The following is a 23,125-nucleotide window of genomic DNA, read 5'->3' on the forward strand; positions in this document are numbered from 1 at the left end:
CAATCTGAGTGCATTTAAAAGAGTGTTTTCCCTCACAAAATGAATATGATCAAAATAATATAATTCTACACTCGACACGCACTTGGATATACTGAGAAAGTTGTCACATACACAGAGAGAACACACAGGGTATATGTTTTGACAGGAGCTTCACTTGGAGGACAAGGAAGGGAAGGAAAGGATGTGTTTTGGAACTGAGACTGAGGTCATAGGCACCACCGTCAAAGCGCAGATGGCAGTTTGAGAGTGACATACTGTACAGTATGGCTTTCCCAGGACACTGGCATTTGATCTGTTGTGCCAACTTGGCCTCTTTAACACCAAATGCGCAACAATAAAACGGTAACAGGATGAGGACCATGGTTCAGTTACGTACATAACAAGCTCTAGTGTCCATCACCAGAGGGATTGACCTACGTGGACAAAGGCATCTCTTTTAGAGGACATAATTCTATTTCTGTTGTCCATTTAGTGCTCACTCAGATGGGTCATAGACAGTATCACAGAGTGAGAGTGACCACAAATGCCCTTCTCCTTTGAACAATAGCCCGAACCAGACCAACAACAAAAACAGTTGTAAAGACAGCTTTGTTTGTCAGGTCACCTAATTTAATCTTTGGAGGGCATCAGATGAACTCTTAAAACATATTAGATAACACAAAGATAAAAAAAAAATCTTGACACGAGGCTGTAATGCTTTAAACATCAAATGGGTCCCAGCAAGGAATAATGTTCAATCAGCTGAGGTCAAAACTGCTGAGATCTCATGCTATCTGATCTCGGGGAGGGTGGGGAGCTTCTAAGAAGCTTATGATGAGATATCCCAGAGCTTAGAAAAAGCCAATTATTAAGTTTGCCTCTCCAAACAAGCTGTTCACAGGTCAGCACGAAAGGAGAGTAATGCCAAGTCGGCAGGTAGTCTGCATATGTCTGTGGAGACGGCTTTTACACGACTCCAAAGTAGAGCAGCCTCGCTCAACATGGCTACCGCAAAAAAAAAAAAAGGCACAGCCCTTAATTATCACTCCCCGCTTACCCTCAGAGGCAAAACGTGTTTCTGAGGCTAAGTCAGAGAAATCCTTCAGATTTGCTTGAAGGAGAGAGCGCTGCGATACCTAGCCCAGATAAGCCACAGCAGACGGTGACTCTCTTCCTGGGTTTCACGGGGGAGAAGAGAGGAAACTGGCGTGTTTTTGTTGGGACGGATGGAAATGAGGCCCCTTTGAAATGAGAGAGAGGGGCTGCGTTTAATTACTCCAGGGTCGCACACTCCGGGTCACCTTAGCACAGCTGTTAAAGGGCCGTGAATTATGCATCCACTGGGGGTTCACCAGAGGGCTGTTCATCACTGCCGTGATTTTTTAATGCATTTCATCATAGACAAAAAAAATTATGTGCACTAGTGGGGAAAAAAAAAACTGCTCAAGGGCAAAGTAAAAGTGTAGCATGATAGAGATCACTGCACCTAATATTTCCATATTTATTGATGCTGTGGTGGGGATGGAAGAGCTATTGTTTTGGATAGAAAACCTAACTCCAGATATGACTGGGTCAAGACAAACTTAAAAAGGCTCAGTGATGTGAACCTACCTCCAGTCGCTGGACAATCTCCTGGATGTCCTCCGCGCAGTGCTCGAGCGCTGAGAACATGACACACTCGCCTCGCTCGTAGAACACCTTGACGGCGCCCACGCTGGACGTCCAGCCGATGACGTCGCGGCAGGAGCAGTTGAACACCACGTTCTTGGAGTCCTCCTCCACGAGCACGATGAACTCGTTGGAGACGCCCAGCAGGCAGCTCACGTCGGCCGAGTGGCCAAAGTCACGGGCCACCACGCTCCAGGTGATGGCTCCCACGCTGTGCAGGTGAGCGTCCTTGCGCGGCTTGCTGCGTTCCTTCTTCTTGGCGCCGAGGGTGATGAAGCTGAACTTGACGGCCGAGTCTACGGTGGCCGTGCTGACAAAGTTCTCCGCCAGGTCCTTCAGGTACTCCTGCCGTGTGCGCGTGGCCATGGCGCGGAACTTCTCCGACTTGTGCGCCGCGTTCTCGCCGTTGATCACCTTGGCAAGCAGGAAGTCCCTGAACACGGCGGACTTTGGGAAGGTTACGCCCTTGGGGATGGGAGGACCAAAGGGAGGCACATCTTTCGATCGAGACACAGCCACACTGGACAGAGAGATGATTTAGATTTAAAAATAGACACTTACAACCAATACAATAGTAACACCACTGCTGTTCAAATCCAACAGCACTGGAAATCAACATTTTCATGAATATCTTAAATGGTTGCAAACCAGCTATAGGAGGATAAAAAGAACAATATGCTGAAAGTAAGTAGCACATGTAAAAGAACAACCCGATGTAGTTGCATCACCTTGAAAAACCATAATTACACAAGCAATTTCAGATAATTTTGGATGCATCCACTGTGATACTGCGAAAAGAGCTGTCTAAAGATTCTGTACATAGTCTAGGCTCATTAAAACTTCAGAGTGTTTGTTGCTCAGGTTTCAAACCACACATTAAACATGCACAATCTTGTCAAGAAGCAAAACTCAAAAAAGAGCCACTTGTGAGCCTTCAGAGATATGAACTGTAATTACAATCCTCTTTAAAAATAATTAGATCATTGAAACAATGGTTTAAATATCATCTTGAAGTGAAATTATAGGCATCTTTCAAGTGACAACATAATTCCCTCACTTTAAAGTCTCTCAGATATACTTTTATTTTCTGAAAGTGCTTACAGATCATCAAAGATGAATGCTCTCCTCTCAATCGTCTAAAGGTTGTGACTTCAGATCAGCATACTCTGCGTTCTGTACTAAAGTGCTTTGGTAATTGTTAGTTTGCATTCTGTCACTTCTCGACCCTCTTAACATATACTGACTCACTCTTGATCCCCCCCCACACACTGAACACACACACACACACACACACACACATCAGTCTGAGGATGAAGGCATACCTGTAGCACACATTCTCTGTGCAGGGGTTGTGGACTTTGACGATGACAAACACATGCTGGAAGTGGGAGCGAATGTTTTTGGGAGTGAAAGGCAGGGAGCCAGGCTCTTGGAAAACAATAGTGACGATGTCGTTTCCTATGTGCCTCTTCCTCAACAGCTGGTGTGGAGAGATAGCGGAAGAATAGACAGAGGAGGAGGAGGAGAGGAAAAAGAAAAGAAGATTAGTGACAAAAGGAAGCAAATTAATCTAGCACTGAGAGATGATTCCCTGGGAGCATCAGCCACAGATCGGAGGTACACACTCAAATGACGACATTAAAACTGGACCACAATCCAGAGATGCTATGAGCTAAAGAGAAAGAAAAAAACAACTGGACCACATGCTTAGCATTCTGTGTTATTCCATGTGGTTCCACATTAATTGGGACTGCCTTTACAAACAGTATAGTATTTGGTCCCGATAGCCACCCTCTATTCCAACTCTATTTCAGTCAGGGAGGCTGTCATGAGAGATTTATTCAGAGAATTGCATCCAAATTTTGGATGAACACACACACACACACACACACACACACACACACACACACCACATAATTCCAGCTGTGCCGATAGAAACGTCAAGTTCCAGGAACTGACGCTTAACCAAGCCGCTTTAAGACCATACAGATGTGGTGCATCACAGGCTGGTGGTGGGATTTTCTGTCTGTTTTCATGAATCCCCTAAAAACCAGACATCAGCGCCCAGATGTTCTGTGTGGTATACGGCAGCTTACTCTGGGAGGCAGGCAGGCAACCCAAACCATCATTAACCTCAACTGCCTGAACGCTTTGCCCTCCAGGAAGTAGAAGGGAGAAAGAGAGAGCTATGGAGAGCAGGAGAAAGAGAGAGAGAGAGGGAGAGAGGGAGACAGCCAGAGCGACAGAGAGAGAGAGAGAAATGGAAGGGGGGAGAGCCTTAACCTGTCTGTCCCGCTGCAGGGTTTGCAGACAAACAGGATTATGGGCGAAACGGGCTGGATGAAGAGATGAGAAGGTGATCTCTTCTTGGGCCTTTCTGGAGGCTTACCGCCCGGCAGAATTAAAACACTAATCCCACGCAATCGAATGGAGTTTCGAGGACAGGGAACAAAGGGGGAGCAAAATCCACTAATCCTGCCAATCAAGAGGGGACAGACGCGGCCTCCACATATCCACACAACTCTCCTCAAAAGACAAACTATGGTCACAAGTAGATGCCCCCCCCCCAAAAAAAAAAAAAAAACCCCCACTTAATATCCCTTATCCAAATAGTCCCAAACGCTTCCTGAATAGAGGGGACAGAGGACATATGGATTTAATGATCTCTCTTTTTGGATGCGATTGTGATTGCAAAGTCAACACAGACACATAAGCACAAAATAAGCACATGACCCTTCATGAAATCTCACTAAAAGGTCACCAACCCTTTAATAAAACCAAAAATCCCAGTCTCCCAGTAATCCTCTGGTGTCTCCACTGACCAGAAGCACTGTGGGCTCAGAGAGGCAGATTTGGAGGCCTTGGCTGCCACTGGACTCGAGCTGTCATGATTAGCAGAGCTGGCTGGCCAAAGGATTCAGCAACCGTAATCACAGCAACATCGACCCACAAGCCACAAGCTTCCATGCCAGACAAGACACACCCCACAACCCCCCCCCCCTCCCCCTGCTGTGGCTAAAGAGCACAGACTGACCAAGTGATTGAGAGCATAGGTGAGAACATTAAATGTTACATTTTATCATCCACCAGAGGTTTCAAGCCAATAACGCATAAACAAACGCTTTGCTTTGTTTGTATTGTGGCAACAAGTGAACTAGCTTACGTAAGTGTGGATAGAGCCTAACACTAAGGACTGACTGGGAAAAGAGTACCAGTTTGTGTCTCTGCTTCCTGTTTGAGGAGATATAATCTCTGTGGTCACCAATTACGTCATCTATATTCCCATTCTGGGGCCCAAACGATCACACACTCAACCCATCCACCACCAGTGAGCTAAGCTACTATTCCAAATTACGGAGTAACCGTGGGTAAGACCAAATGAATCATCCCAGCATGTTTTGAACACATTTCCAGTTAAAGGGTCTTGTTTCCTCGTTTTTCCCACACTCCCTCTCCAGAATAATAGCACGAGAGAGAGGCCACTTTTAATCCTAGACACGTATCAAGTCAAATAGGGTTGATGATCGCCTCTGATCTTAGCCATCCGTAAAGTCCCCCACCCCACCCAACTTGACACACACACACACACACACACACTCACCTGCTGCTTGTTATTGGGGGTGTAGGGCAGAAGGGTGGAGACGTGGAACATCAGCTCGTAGTCTTTGTAGGTGGTGTAGAGGGAGTGTGTGCCCGTGGAGTCCGCTGTGAACAGACGGAAGAGGAGGAGAGATGGAGGACGTGGTTATTGCGCGGGCGATGTGGAGCCCCGCATGGCTACAGATATGCACACAATGAGACCCTCATCGGAGACGAATCCAAAGCAGCGCAAAACAAGGCAGGTGTCTGGCAGCTAATCAATTACGCCGAGGTGCGGGAACAAAGAGAACAGTAATGAGGCTAAGAGCACACACACACACACACACACATGCTTATCACCTTACACACATACAACCACACACACACACACACACACACACACACACACGCAGAGACACACACACGCTTATCACCTTACACACATACAACCACAACCACGCACACACACACACACACACACACACGCAGAGACACACACACGCTTATCACCTTACACACATACAACCACAACCACGCACACACACACACGCAGAGACACACACATGCTTATCACCTTACACACATACAACCACAACCACACACACACACACACACACACACACATGTTTATATACATGCACAACATAAAGTGTACACAATTGTCTCTGTCTACGACGACACACTATCTGTCATCACCTACAATACCACATACAACCACAACCACGCACACACACACACACACACGCTTTACTTTACACCTACAACACACACATACAACCAATTAATAAACCACACACACATTATCATCATACATTACACTCACACACACACTCACACACATGTGTATATACATGCACAACATAAAGTGTACTGTCTCTGTCTCATCTTTACTTCATTCATCAACATATACACATGCACAACACACACACACACACAGATAGTGGGTAACCAAGCTGCGAATCCACATGATCCGGAGAGAACAGACGAGACAGCTGCTTTCCATACACCTCTCCTCCATGCCCCATCAACATCCATCTCTCAGTGATGGATCAAGGGAGCAGGGAGGCAGGCAGCATGCGTGTGTGTGGGTGGACGGGTTTGATCAAGTGTGAACATGGAGAGGCACACTTTCAGAACTTACAGTAAAACAGAAACACCAAAGCAAAAACAGTACACAGGCATGTGATGAGCGTGTTCATATTTTCCTTGTCATATGAAGCATGACTTAACGCAAGAGTACTTGAGTGGTATGTAAGAGGGTAGGTATGCAGGTCGTATACAAGAATACATACTAGTGTGTGTGTGTGTGTGTGTGTGTGTGTGTGTATGTGTGTGTGTGTGTGTGTGTGCGCTGCCTCTGTGTGTGTGTGTGTGTGTGTGTGCATGTGAGTGTGTGTGCTGCTTCTGTCTGTGTGCATATGTGTGTGTGTGTGTGTGTGTGTGTGTGTGTATGTGTGTGTGTGTATGTGTGTGTGTGTGTGTGTGTGTGTGTGTGTGAGTGTGTGTGCTGCTTCTGTCTGTGTGCATATGTGTGTGTGTGTGTGTGTGTTTGTATGTGTGTGTGTATGTGTGTGTGTGTATGTGTGTGTGTGTGTGTGTGTGTGTGTGTGTGTGTGTGTGTGTGTGTGTGTGTGTGTGTGCTGATTTGTACACACGAGTCCTGTCTTACTCTTGTTGTCCAGCTGGGCTCTGTACTTGGTGAAACCCTTGAGGCGCACTCTGTGGCCCAGCAGGTCCAGGAACTCGTCCAGGGCCGGTCCGGCGCTCTCGTTGTTGTACATCTCCTCCTCTGTGCTCTGGCCAGCCTTGCAGTACAGGACACCCACCTTGTGCTGGAAACTCAGCTGCAAAACAAAACCCAATACATCCATCAGTACAAATGCAAGGAAGACCAGCAGAGACAGTGAAACAATCACAAAGGTGGATAGAGATGAACAGCTGGATACAGATGGACACTGAGGTCTATTGCAGTGATGCAGTATTAGTACATTACAGACAGTAATTGAGAGAGACATCATAGCATTCCAGTTTAAGCCTTAACTACGACGAGATTGAGTTGATTTGAGATTTATGAGTACCCAACTGCTCCATTTTTTTACTGTATCATTCATACATATAAGTCAAATACTGTAGCTTTGTAAGGTTTTATATTTCTAGAAAACCACCTGGTCATTTGAAAAACAAAGGAGTTAGCTTCTTTTCCTTCAGGTGCACTTGTCCTATCCATAGTTTTATGCCGCTGCATCTCTTTCTCACTCCTACTCAGCATTAACCTGCTGTCTGCAAGGCAGCCTGCAAAATGTCAAAGCCTTTTCACAGCACCTACCTCACACAGGGTTAATACCAAAGACTAAGAAAAGGCCAGTGCAGCAGACAGCCACACATTCCTTCCCTTGACTGGGATTATGGCTAACTCAACAGATGGCACATGTTCCACAGTTATGTCAACTGCGTAATAAATAAATACAGCGCCTACAGCATCGCGCTAAACATGAAACTCATATAATACTCCATATTAAACCACAATAGTTCATTTCATGAAGAAAGTATATAATGTCTTTCCTATAGTATTCTTACTCCTAGAAAAGATTGGATAAAAAGCAGTGTGTTATGCTTTTAGTATGGGTGAAAAAAGCGCTGAAAGATTTGTACATTCAGTCCAATAATTCTCAGTACATTCAGAGCATCTTGATGGACCAACTCCAATTATGGCCACAATACTGGAACATAGCTGAAGATGGTAAGCTAAGAAATTACAATGCATGTCAATACAGACGGGTAAAAAAGCTTTAATCTGTTACCTCTTAACCACTAACCATCACTAACACCACTGTTCTTACTTAAAATGTAGCTCTGCCCATGGGCGTACACTTTGAGGTCCAGCTCCACTTCCTCATGATGAAGAACCAAGTATGCAAGGACGCAGTTTGCTTTTACGCAATTTACATACTAAATCTATTGACCCACTGTGGACAAGTAGGAGTAGGAGCGACTTAGAGAAAGGCCGTACCAATGATGGGAATGTGCAGCCGGCACACTGTCTAGTCTTATTCTTCATTATCATAATGTAGCACCTCTGGCTGGGAAAAGACCTCACAGATTGAGGTTAATGAGCTAGAGACTGGCTGCCTACGTGAGGAAGCTACACAAAAAGCCCTCTGACCCTGATTCTCCATTCTCTCTCCATTTTCTTCCTTAACAACCTCCCTTTTCCTTCTTCTTTTTCCCCTTCTGGTTTCAGGTCAAGTGCTCCCAGCACGTCTCTCGGTCTGTTGTCATGGAGACGTCGTCGCACACTGGAACTCACTCCTGAGTCTGCCGAGCGATTGGATAGTGCGGTCTCAAGCGGCGTCCACTGAAGCACTGATAATGCAGTTCAGAGGAAGGCAGCCATGGCAGTGCCATGGTCAAAGAGCCATTCTTCTTTTTTTTTTTTTTTCACTGTTTAACCTCAGGCATGCCACAGATAAAGCCAATCTGTCCGCCCACACATGTGCATCTCATGGACTGGCTGACCACAGGAATTTACAAAAGGCTTATGAAGAGACGGTAAAATTCATAAACAAAATGGCTGCAATCCGAGAGCCTTCTGTGCACAGGGCGGTGAACCTTTATAGCTTAAACAGGCACCATAAGCCCACTATAGGTCCTTCTTCACATGGACTCCTAACTGGATGGACCTTTAGGGACTGACGGGGGGGGGGGGGGGGCAGCTAGGCACAAGGCTTTTAGGACCACACAGCCAGATCTAAACTCATGTCAAAACGCTCTGCCACAACCAGTATAGTGCCAAGCCTGATAAGAAAACAGAATCTATTTCTCCATCACATGTTGTCTCTCTTCCTTTTTTCCTCTTTTTTCTTTCTTCTTCTTTCCCTCCTTCTCTCAGCTGCAACCTCCTGGTCCTAAATGACCTCAGCAGAGTGAAAGGACTGGCAGAGGAATGAGAAAATAAGGGCATCCTGAGAGAGAGAGAGAGAGAGAGAGAGAGAGAGAGAGAGAGAGAGAGAGAGAGAGAGAGAGAGAGACAGACAGCAAGGGAGAGTGAGAAAATGAATCCTTTCCCCCTGGTCCTGGAACAAACTGTTAGGGGACACTGTGTCTTGTCTGACAGAGCGGAGAAAGAGAGAGAAAGAGAGAAATAAAGAGAGAAAGAGAGATGCATGGTTTATGTAACTCTCTCTCTCATTCTCTCTCTTTCTCTCTTCCAGGCTTGCTCTGACTGTGACACTGCTGTGCTTTTCAGCTTCTATCAAGCCCTGGGGGTCAACAGAGACATCTGCCCATTGTATCTAACAATCTACCAATCAGGTCATTGAGTCCACATTCATCCAAGCCTTTATATAATATAGGTATGTGTGTGTGTGTGTGTTTGTGTGTGTGTGTGTGTGGGGGGGGGGGCTTTCTGCTGTTGCTAGTCAAACTGAGCAGGAAATGTTTGCGATGAATTAATGCAAGAATTAATAAGGAGAGATTAGTCAAGTTAGAGTCAAATTACGGTATGCACATCCATCATGTGGAAGGCCATGACCTCTGGCACTCTTATTTGCCTGTAATTATGCAATTTCCTTATTCATGAAAAATGCAACTATATTCTCAAACATATCTGCAGAAATGTAAGGTGTTGCAAAGGTATCAAGGGCATTAAGACAGTGTTGGCCAGCTCAGTCTGGAGAAGCAAAGTTCAGCAAATGCTGACAGCCCTGCTGTAGTCTGCCTGATTAGGCTTTCCCTCAGTCTGTCTGCCTCTCCCTCTCCCTCTCCATCTCCCTTCCCTCTCCCTCCTCCTCCTCATGTCCCTTTCTCCCTCCCTCCATCTCCCTCTCTCTCTCCCTCCATCTCCCTCCCTCCATCTCTCTCCCTCCATCTCTCTCCCCCTGCTGTGGCTGGCAGTTATACTGATCCCCAGGATCATGATGTCTCCAGCCTCTCTCTCTCTCTCTCACACACCTTCCTTGCACCACTCCTCCACTCTCACATGGGCACCCCACAACACGTCTGCCACTCTCACGGACACACTCTCTTTGTATTAATGGCCTCGGCTTCACTTACACCACCATAAACAAAACAAAACTAAAACATATGCAAACATCTACAGCACTGACTACTGGCATGAAGTCACTATGAAGAATGTGGCAGAGAAGTTTACAGGAATGTAGCAGGCAGGTCAGTAGGGAGGGTTTATTTGCCTCGAGTTGAGCTATGTTTCCTCTTTGACCCCTGAGGTCTCGAGTACGAAATTCACCAGTCTGGCCAAGAAAGGAAAAAAAGCATGAAAAAATAATTAAATAAACAAATAAAAAAAGAGAAGTTGTCAGAAACCCTGCCAACGCCTAGACCCTTCTGTAATAATGATTAAAACAGACAAGCATAAAAGCATGTTGGGCTTTTTAAAAATAACACTCGCATTCTCATTGGCTTTTCGGTTTTGGGGGCCTGCGGTGGATCCTGCCAGTTGGTTGCAGTTCAAAATACACAGTAACTCGACTCGCAGAGACGATCAAATAGGGGAGTCCCCTGTCTACGCCAGGCCGAGACCATGCGGCGAGAGAGAGAGAGAGAGAGAGAGAGAGAGAGAGAGAGAGAGAGAGAGAGAGCGCCTCAGTTTTTCCCCTCCCCGCTGCTCCAGGCTGACTCTGTGTAGGTAAAGTTAAGGACCGTGGGCTCGACCTGCAAGTGTTTTAAATGGGATATCCCTCGCTTAGTCGCCATCTGACGTGCACGCTAGGATGTAAATTAGTTTGTTTTGTGACCTCCTCGCTTTCAAAGGCCCACTAAACCCACTCCAGGCATGGCGTATTTTGTTTGGGGTTAGATCCGAATCCGAACGGGAAAAATGTAGAGAAACACATTGACGTTTTGTTACATAGGAATGCAGTCCAACAGTGTGTGTGTGTGTGTGTGTGTAGGCCCACTGCCACCCAGATGCACAAGTGTGTCTGTTATTCCTCAGATCTGTGGGGATAAAAGGGAAGCTCTACTACTTGCACTGACATAATGAGAAACTTTCCCTTGTCATTGTTTCTGCCAAATGCAATTACACCACGTTAACAGTCCCTTTGACAGATGGGGCAGACTGCACCTCTAGTGTCTGCCTCTACTTCATAAACTCCTTTATTGCGGCCTCATCAAAGAGGCCGAGAAATTAAAGGGCGTCAGATCGCATGAGCGTGAGGGCTTTTCTCCTCCAGCGCCGAGATCACAGCAGCCCATATTTCTCATAAACTTTTCACCCGCAAGGGGCCAAAGATAAAACTACCAATCAAAAGCACTAACAGGGGATCTGTGGCTTGCATCTACGCACGGCGCTCCGAGACAGGCGATTTATTGCCTCCCTCTCATTGAGATATTCTCTCTGTGCGCTGGGGGAGGCTGGGAGACAACAACAGGCTGAGTCAGCCTCCAATTGATTCATCTGTGGTGTTGCACGCTCTGCCTGTCTACTGCACTGGACACCTAGAGACACATCTTGGACAGCAGAGATGTGCTGAGGGGAATGAGAGTGGAATAATAAAAAATAAAAAATAAAGAGTCCTGTCTGGGAGGTCATTCCCAGTCGGTCAGTGCATGGGGGGCAGTGAACTTACGAGATGGGAGCTCAGTCACACTTTATTAGAATGGTCTACTACAGACTATCTACAAATTATAAACAAACTGTCTGTTGACACTCTGTCAAGAACAATCTATTGTTATGGTTAGGGTATGGTTGGATTTGGTACAAGCAGCTGTTGTTCATTATTTATTCAACAGCAAGTTTTAAAGAATTTGAAAACATCTGTGAAGTCTCTGTAGACAAACTATCCAAGTAAGGTGTCCACCAGTGTCTTTGACGCTGGCACTTACCCCCTGTTCGTCCAATTTGAGGAGCTGCTCAGGGACCTTGGGGGAGTTGAGGGCCAACCTCAGGCACTGGATGTTCAGCTCAGGGACTACATACTCCAGAACCTCCTTTATTGGCAGGCCGCGGGCAGTGCCGTGCCGGGCGGTGGAGGGCACCGCGTCTTCCAGGATGGCTCCCCGAAGAGTGGTCAGCTGAGAGAGAGAGAGAGAGAGAAACAAAGAGAGAGAGAGAGAGAGAGAGAGACAAAGAGAGAGAGAGAAGAGAGAGAGAGAAAGACAAAGAGAGAGAGAGAGAGAGAGAGAGAGAGAGAGAGAGAGAGATAAAAACAAGACTAGAGTGAGCTGGTGTGTCATTGGTTTGGTTTCCCTCCCATCCTGCTGTGTTTAAAGCAGTCACATTAGTGAAATTAATAGAGGGAGTGGCTCTTTACAGGGTCAGGGTGGGAGGGGATATGGGTGTGGAGAGGCGGCTTTGCTATCGACGGGCACACAGAGAGAAAGAAATAATGCATTGAAGTATTCATTAGATGGACATTTAGCAAAAAAATACGGAAAACTTTTCGCTCAACTGATAAAAGAAAGGCTTAACAGGAAGAGGAAGAGGAAGCTTTTTGTTTCTACAGACGTTAATAAGTATCCATCTGTACAATCTATACAGTATCCACTGTGTTCACATTCAGTATGCCCTGCAGATATGTCAGCATTATGGCAGAAAGACATAGATCTTTCTTTGTAAGACATAAACACACACAGTGTGTGGTGAATCTATTATGTATAAATTCAATTATGTATATCTTATGCACCTTGAAATTCAGAAATCTAATCTCCTGTCAGTGCATGGATGGAGCACCAGTACCATGATAAAGCACCAGGAAATGGGGTTATTAACACATGGGTCAGCTGGAGGTTAACCTCTGGTCACACAAACCGGCCTTAGTCGCTATGTTGGATTACATTTTCCATTTTCGCCCCCATCTCCTACGGCAGCTCGGCCTTATGAAGATGAATCCCGTCACAGATTTTCCAAAACTCTATCTGGAGTCCTTCCAAAGTTATTTTAATTGACGTTTTTCGCTATTGACTCTGGCACTGATTCCAGTCAAATAGAAGAGCTGTTATTTCTGATGGTTCGAGGGAACGTGCCTGGCAAGAGCATGCAGCAAACGCATGAATAGAATTCAGAGTAACGGGATTGGAGTGGGGAGGTGGTGATGGTGGTGGATGGGGTTGTTGGCTGCTTTAACCTTGTCTATGTGACCCTCGGTGATTGCGTGACCCAGATTTATTGTGGTGTGGGAGCGGGAGTGAAATATTGAAATCGTGGCTCCGGTCCAAAACTGGCATTTAATATCAGTGACATTTCTCAGCCACATGCAGCTGTCTTACCTGAATTATTCAACAGGATGATACCCCCCCGAGGGGTCAAATATAGAGAGCTCTGTGTCTGTGTCGCTGTGTGTGAGTGGCTCTGTTTGTGTGTGTGTGTGTGTGTGTGTGTGTGTGTGTGTGTGTGAGAAAGAAATAGAGAGAGAAATAAAGACAAAAAGGAAAAAAGGGCGAGAAGACTGACATTTTCTATCTAGGTGTGTGTGTGTGTGTGTGTGTGTGTGTGCATGCATACGTGGACACACACATTTGTGTGACTTCTTGTCACTTCCTGTCTGTCCAAATGCCTTGTTTTGCATTCAGCATCTGAGTCATTCTCTGTGCCCTTCCTAACCCTTAGTTCTCATAACTGCCTCTGAGTTCTGTGGGTTGAACGGAATTGAATCAGTCACTCTTGCTTACATTGCCCTCAAAGCCCTCCACATCTTCATGCTCTCGCAATATTAATCACTCCTGACTGGCAGGAACTCAAACATTTTAGGGCGGAAAAAAACTCACTATGGTAAAGCATCAATATCCCTAAACAGGCTTTCACCATAACCATATGTCCCACAATACAACAGTCATTATATACACAATAACTTTTGCGGACATTCATCGCTTGGTCATGCTGAGCACAGAAGAGAGGGGTGGAGGGATTTGTTGTGTGTGTTTGTTTACCTGGCTGGTCCGGAAGGTGATGCGATAGTTGTACTGACTCGCCTCCCTCTCCTTGTTATCTTCCAGCTTTTCTCTGCGGACGCTTACAGCCACAGGCCCAAGATTCTCATCCACCCCAAAGTAGTTCTGGTGCTCTGAAAGCAAGTAGAGAGGTAGAGAAAAGTGAATGTGATATATTAGCATACTAACTTAACCACATATTTATGCATTTGTTTGTTTGCTGTTTGATAAAATCAAACAAACAGATTGTATGACAGCAATTCAGATTTCATAAACAATATCTCAAGCCAAAGACCCTGACTCTGGCCACCCAGTTCGCTTCCAAATCCGTTTCTCTCTGACAATGGCAGCAAATGAATGCCTGGATGTGGATCTGGGAAGACAGGACACTGAGAGCAGCTCCTGCTGAGACATGACTGCGGGCTGACCGCACACCGGAAGACGGCATAAATTCGCACGGGCTGACAGGAAGAGGGTTATCTAATGGCCTCTTGGCTGGGACCCGGCACAGGCGGTGCAGAAAGTTCCGGCCCGTCCAAAATGTCGCTTAGGATGCAAATGAATAAAGGATAGTCTGGAAGGGAAAAATGTCTAATATAGAGAGAGAAGGGACTAAGGGGTTGTGTGGAGGAAGTGTGCACCTTTCATAACTAATAACCCTGTATGTCTTAGTACAAGACCAGAGGCATAATGACAGAATTATTCATGAGGAGGGAATGAACTTTAGAGTCATCGAAAGCCTACAGCACTTCTGAAATGTATATAGTACGATCATTCATTTCAACTGCTTGCTTAAAAATAGCTTTTGTAATATCGTTCATAAATTGTGCCTATAGTCTACTTGCACAGATAGTCAAATAACTAAACTGTCTGAAATTAATAAAGAGTGATCTAAAAAACCTTAAAATGCAACATGTTCAATAGCTGGGACAAAATCATAGTTCCGTGTGCGACACATATTAGTCTGTGGTGCCTTATGGTAATGCTCAAATTCACTCAGGGCATGTAATTAAGATGGCATCTCCATGGTTACCGGGAGTAGACCCAGATCTTTATGTCAGTCATGGTCTCATTACTACGCCCACCCAACATCCATTGGGCATAATCTCTGATTACAATTCGCTATGGGGGTCCCGCCGAGATTAAAAAAAAAAACTCATTTAGAGTTCTGCTCTATCTTCAGAATCCGATGCTGCTCAGCTATTACAATTTAAGACCAGCAATTTCTTTTTTTAAACACACATGCACAATGAGAATCATTGTGAGAAATCCCTTTTCTCTTATTCCTTACAGATAGAGATCGAGAGTCAGAGAAAAGCCTATTGACAATTACACAGACAAACAAAAAGTGAAAGCCTAAAGCACTCTCAATGATGTGTAAAAGATCCAAAGTGAAACAGAGCATTAAACAAAAGCTTGTGTACTGACTGAACCGTGGGCATGAAGCAAAGGTGATAACTACACCTGCACTTTTCCCCTTGACCTTCCGAGGCCGGGGGGGGGGAGAAGACAGTACGCAACGTAACATTACTCACTCCAAAGAGAAAACGAACGCACATGATAAACAAGAACAAGCCCACCGCCTGGGCTAAACGGGCTAAACGAGGGCCTTAATCCCCGTCAGGGCTGAGAAGAAAGACGGGGATTGAGGAGACAACAACGGATCAGCGCAACGTGAATCCACTTAATCCTCGCCGCTCTGATGCTCCTGGGTTTGAAGACAACACGACATGCCAGTATGGCACCCAGAAACACGTCACTAAACCAGACGAGGGAGTGTGGACAGCAGTTGAGGCATTATGAGATGGCTGGTTATCGTGGCCTTATGACACAGTGGGGATGTCAGTGTGACAAGCCTTTTGACACACTCATTGCAATGTGACAATCTGAGGTCACCTTACATTATGGTCATGTTACATTATCGCCATGATAACAGGGGCTGTTGAGGTGGCACTGTTGCCAGAGGGATCAAATTGCAGGGCTGGTATGGTTATCATGGTGGCACTCATTCTGTCACCTGTAATGCATGCCTGGATGTGTGAATGTATGTGCATAATGCATGCATGTGTACAAGCCTGGGCTGGCTGAGTCTGACTTGCATACCTGTGTCTGTGTGTGTGTGAGTGTGAGTGTGTGTGTGTGTGTGTGCGCATGACAGAGCAAATGGCCCTCGTGTGTGAGTTTGAGCGTGTATGTGTGAGTGCATCCTTTGCCTGTGTGTCTAACCCCACGTGCACTTCTGGTCTTCCTTGAGAGCTCCTGTGAACTAAGGTATGCATGCCAGCAGAGGAAACACACAACAGAGCAGGGTGTGTGTGTGTGTGTGTGTGTGTGTGTGTGTGTGTGTGTGTGTGTGTGTGTGTAGCGGTCAATGGGATCAATTCTAGTCCCTGGGCGATAAAAGCCCCCCTCTGCTCCTAGGCTGGGGCAAAGAGCATCAGAGCCCACAGAGAAAGAAAGTGGAGGAGACATTAGCGGCCGACGTGATGACAGCTCTGTCCTTTCAGCTCTGTCCATTTGGCTAAAAGGTCGCAACATCCACCAGGCTAATAGCTTAGCAGGGCGCTTTCCCAATGATGGACTGAAGGGATCAAGTTCTGTCAAGTGGAGCACACTTTTCCCCTTGAGCACACTGAGAACTCTATCCATCCGGCTAGAAGGCGAGCATTAGCTTCTTCAGAATAAAAAATAAATATATCGAAAAAAAATATATATACATGTCTGGAATTAATGGAATGTAAGATAAATGTATAGCATGGTAATAGTCTATTGTAATTATTCTCTGTGCCTGGAAGCATGTGTCAATGATGTTCTTAGGAATGCTGCGGGAGACCCACATTTCACAGTATATGATAATCCACTTCTCAATAGAATAAGCTCACTAACATGTTTTAATGCTATTTGAACTGGGGCTGTAATTGCCTCATTCTCCACGGCTGGAGCCGTTTCAAGATGGTGGGTGTGGAGGAGAGGGAGGCGCGGCTCTCGCCCAGAGCCCAGAGCGATGGGCCCCATGTCTGGCCTGCGCTTGGCTTGGGAAGGACGGACGCCGTAGATGCTTGGCTGTGAGTCGGAGCAGCAGCTGTTTTTTCGGGCTTAAGAATGGGTAACACAATATGCTGAGAGAATGTGCTCACACACTTACAGACACACATGTACAGACAGAGGCTCATATGGGATGCACAAACCACACATGTGTAAAAGCGTGCGCGCACACACACACACACACACACACACACACACACACACACACACACACACACACACACACACACACACACAGACACTCTTACACAGTTACATTCACATTCACGCTTACATGGATGGAGAACCTCGTTGACAGCCAAGTCTACGTTTTATTTTTTTATGCCCTGGGGGTTCAGAAGGAAGGAACATTATGATGTCTCTGCAGACTGACTGACCTACCCAGTAGGTCCGTGCAAAGGAGAACTCTGAACTCCACCCACCACCACCACCACCACCACCCCTCCATGTCCCATCCGTGCCTCTAAGAGCAACAGCTGCACCGAACTTCTCGGCTCGCCTCACTTCCCTCTTCTCACATGACAAATCACAGCACTCAGGTCAGGAGGGAAATATCACACGTCGTCCCTTTTCACACAGAACGCCCAGTGCCAGTGCTCTCCTCCTCAGGAAGTGAAGCGAAACCCACACACCGGGAACAATCCCTCCATTGTTTCCGAGCCTCATATCCACTAACACTCCCTAATGCAAAGAATCAGGTTCGCAAATGTGTCTTGACTCGTGCAATTTGGGTAGCGAGACAGCGTGACCTTTGCCTCACCTGGAGTTGTTTATAATGCATGACGCTGATGGATTCTATATAACAAAAAAATACAGAAAAGCCTGAGGGTTTGCGGTTGAGTCGTCTGTCATGCAACACTACATCAGCCAAGTCTTACCTCTCCCATAAAAGTACTTATGGTAGTAGTATGCTCCCAGGTCGATGTGCTCAATGATGTAGCGTTTGACTTTCTCCCGGTGGATGGGCTGGTTCTCTCGGGGCACCTCCAAGACCGAGACGCCAGCGTTGGTGCAGTGTGAGCTCAGGGACGACTCGAACGAGCAGCTCTCGCCACCGATGTTGTAGGTCGTGCTGTTGGCTCTAGAGAGGGAGATCCGTCTCTCCCCTTCACCGCCGACCTCGTTGCGAAAGTGAGGGCAGGTGAGCACTAGTCCGTTGCTTTTGCCGTCGCCCTCGTCCGCGTCCAAGTTCTCTTTGGGGTTCAAGTCCTCGCGACTACCCAGGGGGGACTCGAAGGACGCAGGTGTGTTCATGCTACTGCAGGCAACTGCTCCTAATCCTCCACCACCGCCTCCAGCTCCTCCTCCAACCAACCCGCCTCCACCTCCACCTCCTGCCCCAGGCATTCCTCCGGAGACCTGGTACTGTGAGGCGGCCGAGGCTCCGGTCGTCATGTTCTTCCTCTGGGCAAGGGTGACTCTGCTGGCCAATGCCTCGCTGACGTTGAACAGCACACTCTGAACATCGTAGTGGGCAAAGCACTTTTGGAAGCTGAATGGCCGCCGGTCGTCCTCCATGAAGAGTCGGAGGCCGTCGTGCTCGCTCTTAATCGTCCGCAGCTTACGGAACAGCGATGTCGTCTCGGACGAGTCGGACTTGAGGCGCCGCATGAAGGACTTCTCCCGCTCGCGACTGTAGAGCAAGGAGCTGTCCACGTAGTCGTAGTTGGAGATGCGCACGATCTCCCCGCGGGCGATCTGCGCCGCCGTCTGCAGGCTGGGCGAAAGGGCCGTCTCACAGCGCAGGAGCTCTGGGAAACCCAGGGGCGGCATGCCGCGGTGGTCCAAGGTGTCCACCCGGTAGCCCCTCAGCAGGGTGAAGAAGCCTTCACCAGTGAGTCCAGAGAGTCCAGACAGTCCTTGCCGGTCGATGGAGGACGTACTGCCGTATTCTCGGTGCAACGAGGCGCCAGTGTTTGGATTGACGGCCTTCTGGTCCATCAGGTCCTCCGAGTCGATGTCGCTGATAGTCACGTCGCTGTTGCTCCTCTGGCGGATGGGGTGGAGGCCCTTCAAAGGCGAGCGGCTCAGGAGGTCACTCAGCGTGTACTTAGCCTCGGGGTAATCAGAGTCCAGAGTTGGTTCCTCCATCTCGCTCATCTCCATGCGTTGGTCTGGCTGCCCGTTCTGAAATGCCATTATGACACTTTCATAATTGGGACCAGACCGGCCATCCCATCCATCCTTCCTCGGGGGCCAGTCGGTCACCCTCGCTCGGACCCCCATCTTGGGCATGGCGGGGGTGGTCCCGTTGGCTTTGCCTCCCCCCTCGGACTTGCTTTGCGTGGTGTTGGCCGGAGGCCCCATGCTGCCGTTCAAGGATTTCAGCTTCCTGTTGAAGAGCTCCTCTGACTGCATGGCTTCACGGGAGTCTAGAGTTCCTCCAGCTGCTGCCGCTGCTGCTGCTACTGCAGGTGGATGATTCAACACGTCGTCTTTCCTCGCGCCCAGAACGCTCATATCCCGCTGGCAAACGCCGGGAACACAAGCGCATGAAGACGCTCAAAAAACACCCACTCCTCCTCTCTCATTTATACTGTCTGCAGTTGATCATTTGGGTCCTAAGGGGAGAGAGAGAGAGAGAGAGAGAGAGAGAGAGAGAGAGAGAGAGAGAGAGAGAGAGAGAGAGAGAGAGAGAGAGAGAGAGAGAGCAAGAAGGGATGCCTCTTTGTTGGGGCCGCAGGAGAAGTGTTGCACCAGGAGAGGCCCCTGAATGCAGGCCCGACCTTCAACACAAGGCCATAGCTCACAAGACAAGGCCGGCTCGACGACAGGCACACAGCATTTGGGTGTGAAGGACAGAGGTTGGCAGTTGAGCAGAGGCTGGTCCCCTTTCACGGCACACAGCTAATTCCGGGCGACAGCTGGAGATGGATCTGCAGCAGAGAGAGAGAGAGAGAGAGAGAGAGAGAGAGAGAGAGAGAGAGAGAGAGAGAGAGAGAGAAAAGGGAGAGAGAGAGAGAGGGAGAGACAAAAACATTGAGATATCACGCTGAGAGAAGTAGAGAAAATTAATACCAATTCTTCATTGAGACCTTGGGAGAACAGCAGGGTACATTTCCCAAAATACTCAAATTACCCATGAACGCTGTGAGACTGTGAAATTAGCAGAACTGTTTTGCAGAGGCAACTGGCAAAAAAAATCCAATTTCCTCTCGGAGAAAAAAGGAGCTGTGTTAAGTGATCTAAATAACTACCTCTAAATGGTCCCATTGTCATTCTGATCACTGACAGGCCTTGTTTAAACCATACAAAGAGACGAGTTAGGGGAACAGTCCTGTGACTGAAGAATGGGCTTTTATCCACAAACTTAACGATGTACCAACCTGAGACCATTCAGCAAGTCAAAGTTAAGAGGCCGTTTACACGACACTGCCGGGTGGATTTTCTCTTAACGCTTTCACACCTTTAACGACTCCGGCAAGAAAAAACCTGGCGTGTACACACAGAGGTGTAACCGGCTAAATGTGCTGTAGTGAATATGCCAGACCAGTCGATGGCGCCGCTGTGCAGAAGCTTCCCGACAATTTCGCGTGAATCGCGTAGAAGAAAACATTGTTGAAACAGTTTGTTAAGCCAGAGAATGTCTGTGCTCTGGTTAAAGGTGCCATGTGTAATGTCCGCCAAAAAATCAATTCATACTCCACCTTCCATAAAAGATGGGGGCAGTATACCTCCAAAAAGTGAGATGGTCTACCCTAGAGTAACAACCGGGAAACATGTCTTGCAGAAGCTTCCCGACAATTTCGCGTGAATCGCGTAGAAGAAAACATTGTTGAAACAGTTTGTTAAGCCAGAGAATGTCTGTGCTCTGGTTAAAGGTGCCATGTGTAATGTCCGCCAAAAAATCAATTCATACTCCACCTTCCATAAAAGATGGGGGCAGTATACCTCCAAAAAGTGAGATGGTCTACCCTAGAGTAACAACCGGGAAACATGTCTTGCAGTTTGGCTAGCGGTTATGTTGCCAGCATACCGCCTCCCATGGCCGAAACTGGTATTAGGACACCTGCCGGGCTGTGGTTAGTAATTTAGCATGCTAATTCAGGTTGATATCTCTGCAGCACTATACCTTGTCGTGTTTTTAATGACATCAACGCCCTTATTTCTTCTCATTCTTTTGATGTGTGTAGCTCATTTTTTGGATATTTTTACCTCAATTCTTACACATGGCACCTTTAAGCCGTCACATGAAATAAGGAGACTACAGACAATTTGGTTTTCAATTCAACTGTTCAACTAATAAAGTTAATTTTCAAGGTATGTGACTGCTATGTGAAATTTCAAATACTTAGCCTACGCATTGCAGTAGGTCTGAGCACCACTGGAGAAAACACTAACATGCAGTAAGCTAATGTTTAACTAAGTTAAGCTAACGTGTTAGCCTGGCGGGGCCATCCTATATCATTGAGATGTATAGTCTGGCATCGAACCATTCACCTCGCTTAATCCAAGGGGCGGGCAGAGAATTGTCTTTCAAACTGCCTAGGCATGCAATAGGCCAGCGCCACGACCATATCCGTTATCCGGGTCGGCAAAACGGCAAATACATCCTTCTTCGAAAGTAATGACTTAAGTGCATTGTGTTGCTCAACTTTCAAAGAAAAGTCCAACTCCTCCAAAGTTGACGCCAACGCCGATTCAAACAACCGCTCTTCGTTCGCCATAGCCACCTTCCTTGTTGTTCACAGTCGCAGGACTGTCGTTATCCTGTTAAGCCCGCCTTAAGACTCTCTAACAAAATAGAGTGCTGTGATTGGAGAACATCCACGGTGCTAAGCCAATAGAAATCCCTATGGTTCGATACTAGACGTACAGGCTGAGCAAATTAATTTGCCGCCGCTAGGGTGCGTCTAGATTTCTAGGCTACTAACGTGTGCTTCTAACTTAGCCACTAAAGGCTGATAGGCTACATTGTTCACATAAATCATGACGGGGGAAAGAAAAACATTTTAATATGATAAATAAATGGTTTGGTTTGTTTTGACAAGCAACATGTCAGGTCGAGTGCCGTGGCTATGTCGTCATAAAGTTGCCGGCTTCGCACCTACAGGCGTCTACACGGCGAAAGTTAGCCGGCGGTTTCAAAAGTTCCCACTTAGGAAGCCGGTTTCAAAAGCTATCGGTTTCAGTCTCCTAAACTGCCGGCGTTGTGTACATGCAAGGCGTAACCGTTAACAAAACCTCACCGGTTTCACAAAAACCGGCGTTGTGTGCACGGCCCCTAAGTCTAAGTAGGAGCATTGACTCTGCATATGGCAGCAGATGAGGGCCTACAGCAGTGCATTCCTGTCTAAATGTTTAGACATCCATTGGAGGCTGACTGCCTGGAGCATAATCTAACCAGCTGATTATCCAAGACAGGAAACACACTGCACACTGAATGTGTATCATGGGAAAGGTTTGTGATCAATTTGTCCTGAGCAAAGCAATAAATTGTGCAAGTTAAATACTGCACTGCTACGTAACCGCATTAGATGTGAAAGGAATAGGCCTGTGTTTTCCATTTGTCTGTTTTTGTATATAATCCATTGCTTCACAATGTTTGCTAATGGGGCAGCCGTGGCCTACTGGTTAGCGCTTCGGACTTGGAACCGGAGGGTTGCCAGTTCGAAACCCCGACCAGTAGGCGTGGCTGAAGTGCCCTTGAGCAAGGCACCCCTCACTGCTCCCCGAGCGCCGCCGTTGAAGCAGGCAGCTCACTGCGCCGGGATTAGTGTGTGCTTCACTTCACAGTGTGCTGAGTGTGTTTCACTAATTCACGGATTGGGTTAAATGCAGAGACCAAATTTCCCCTCACGGGATCAAAAGAGTATATATACTATACTTAATTATGTAGGCGTAGCAGCTTGGCATATTTTGATTGTGTATTCTACTGTTGGATCTAATACTGATGATATTTAAAGCAACGACTGGGGAAAGGAAGCATCACAAATCCCTATCCTAAACTGCACACAATGCACAAGGA

The 23,125-nt window shown here is 47.0% G+C and overlaps 1 protein-coding gene across 4 annotated transcripts in view; it reads right to left on the bottom strand.

Moving 5' to 3' along the window:
- Window positions 1–23,125, bottom strand: part of LOC125311488 (signal-induced proliferation-associated 1-like protein 2) — an 82,902-nt gene that overhangs the window by 46,297 nt on the left and 13,480 nt on the right. For all 4 annotated transcript variants that reach the window (XM_048269589.1, XM_048269590.1, XM_048269588.1 and 1 more), the window contains exons 2-8: window positions 18,036–20,033; window positions 14,113–14,246; window positions 12,070–12,258; window positions 6,896–7,070; window positions 5,249–5,352; window positions 2,970–3,127; window positions 1,591–2,167 (exon numbers count right to left, since the gene is read on the bottom strand). In XM_048269589.1, coding sequence (XP_048125546.1) covers window positions 1,591–2,167; window positions 2,970–3,127; window positions 5,249–5,352; window positions 6,896–7,070; window positions 12,070–12,258; window positions 14,113–14,246; window positions 18,036–19,617 — 2,919 coding nt within the window. In that variant the 5' untranslated portion in view covers window positions 19,618–20,033. The remainder of the gene's footprint in view (window positions 1–1,590; window positions 2,168–2,969; window positions 3,128–5,248; window positions 5,353–6,895; window positions 7,071–12,069; window positions 12,259–14,112; window positions 14,247–18,035; window positions 20,034–23,125) is intronic.

Source organism: Alosa alosa, chromosome 18 (assembly GCF_017589495.1).
Source record: "Alosa alosa isolate M-15738 ecotype Scorff River chromosome 18, AALO_Geno_1.1, whole genome shotgun sequence".
NCBI lineage: Eukaryota > Metazoa > Chordata > Actinopteri > Clupeiformes > Clupeidae > Alosa > Alosa alosa.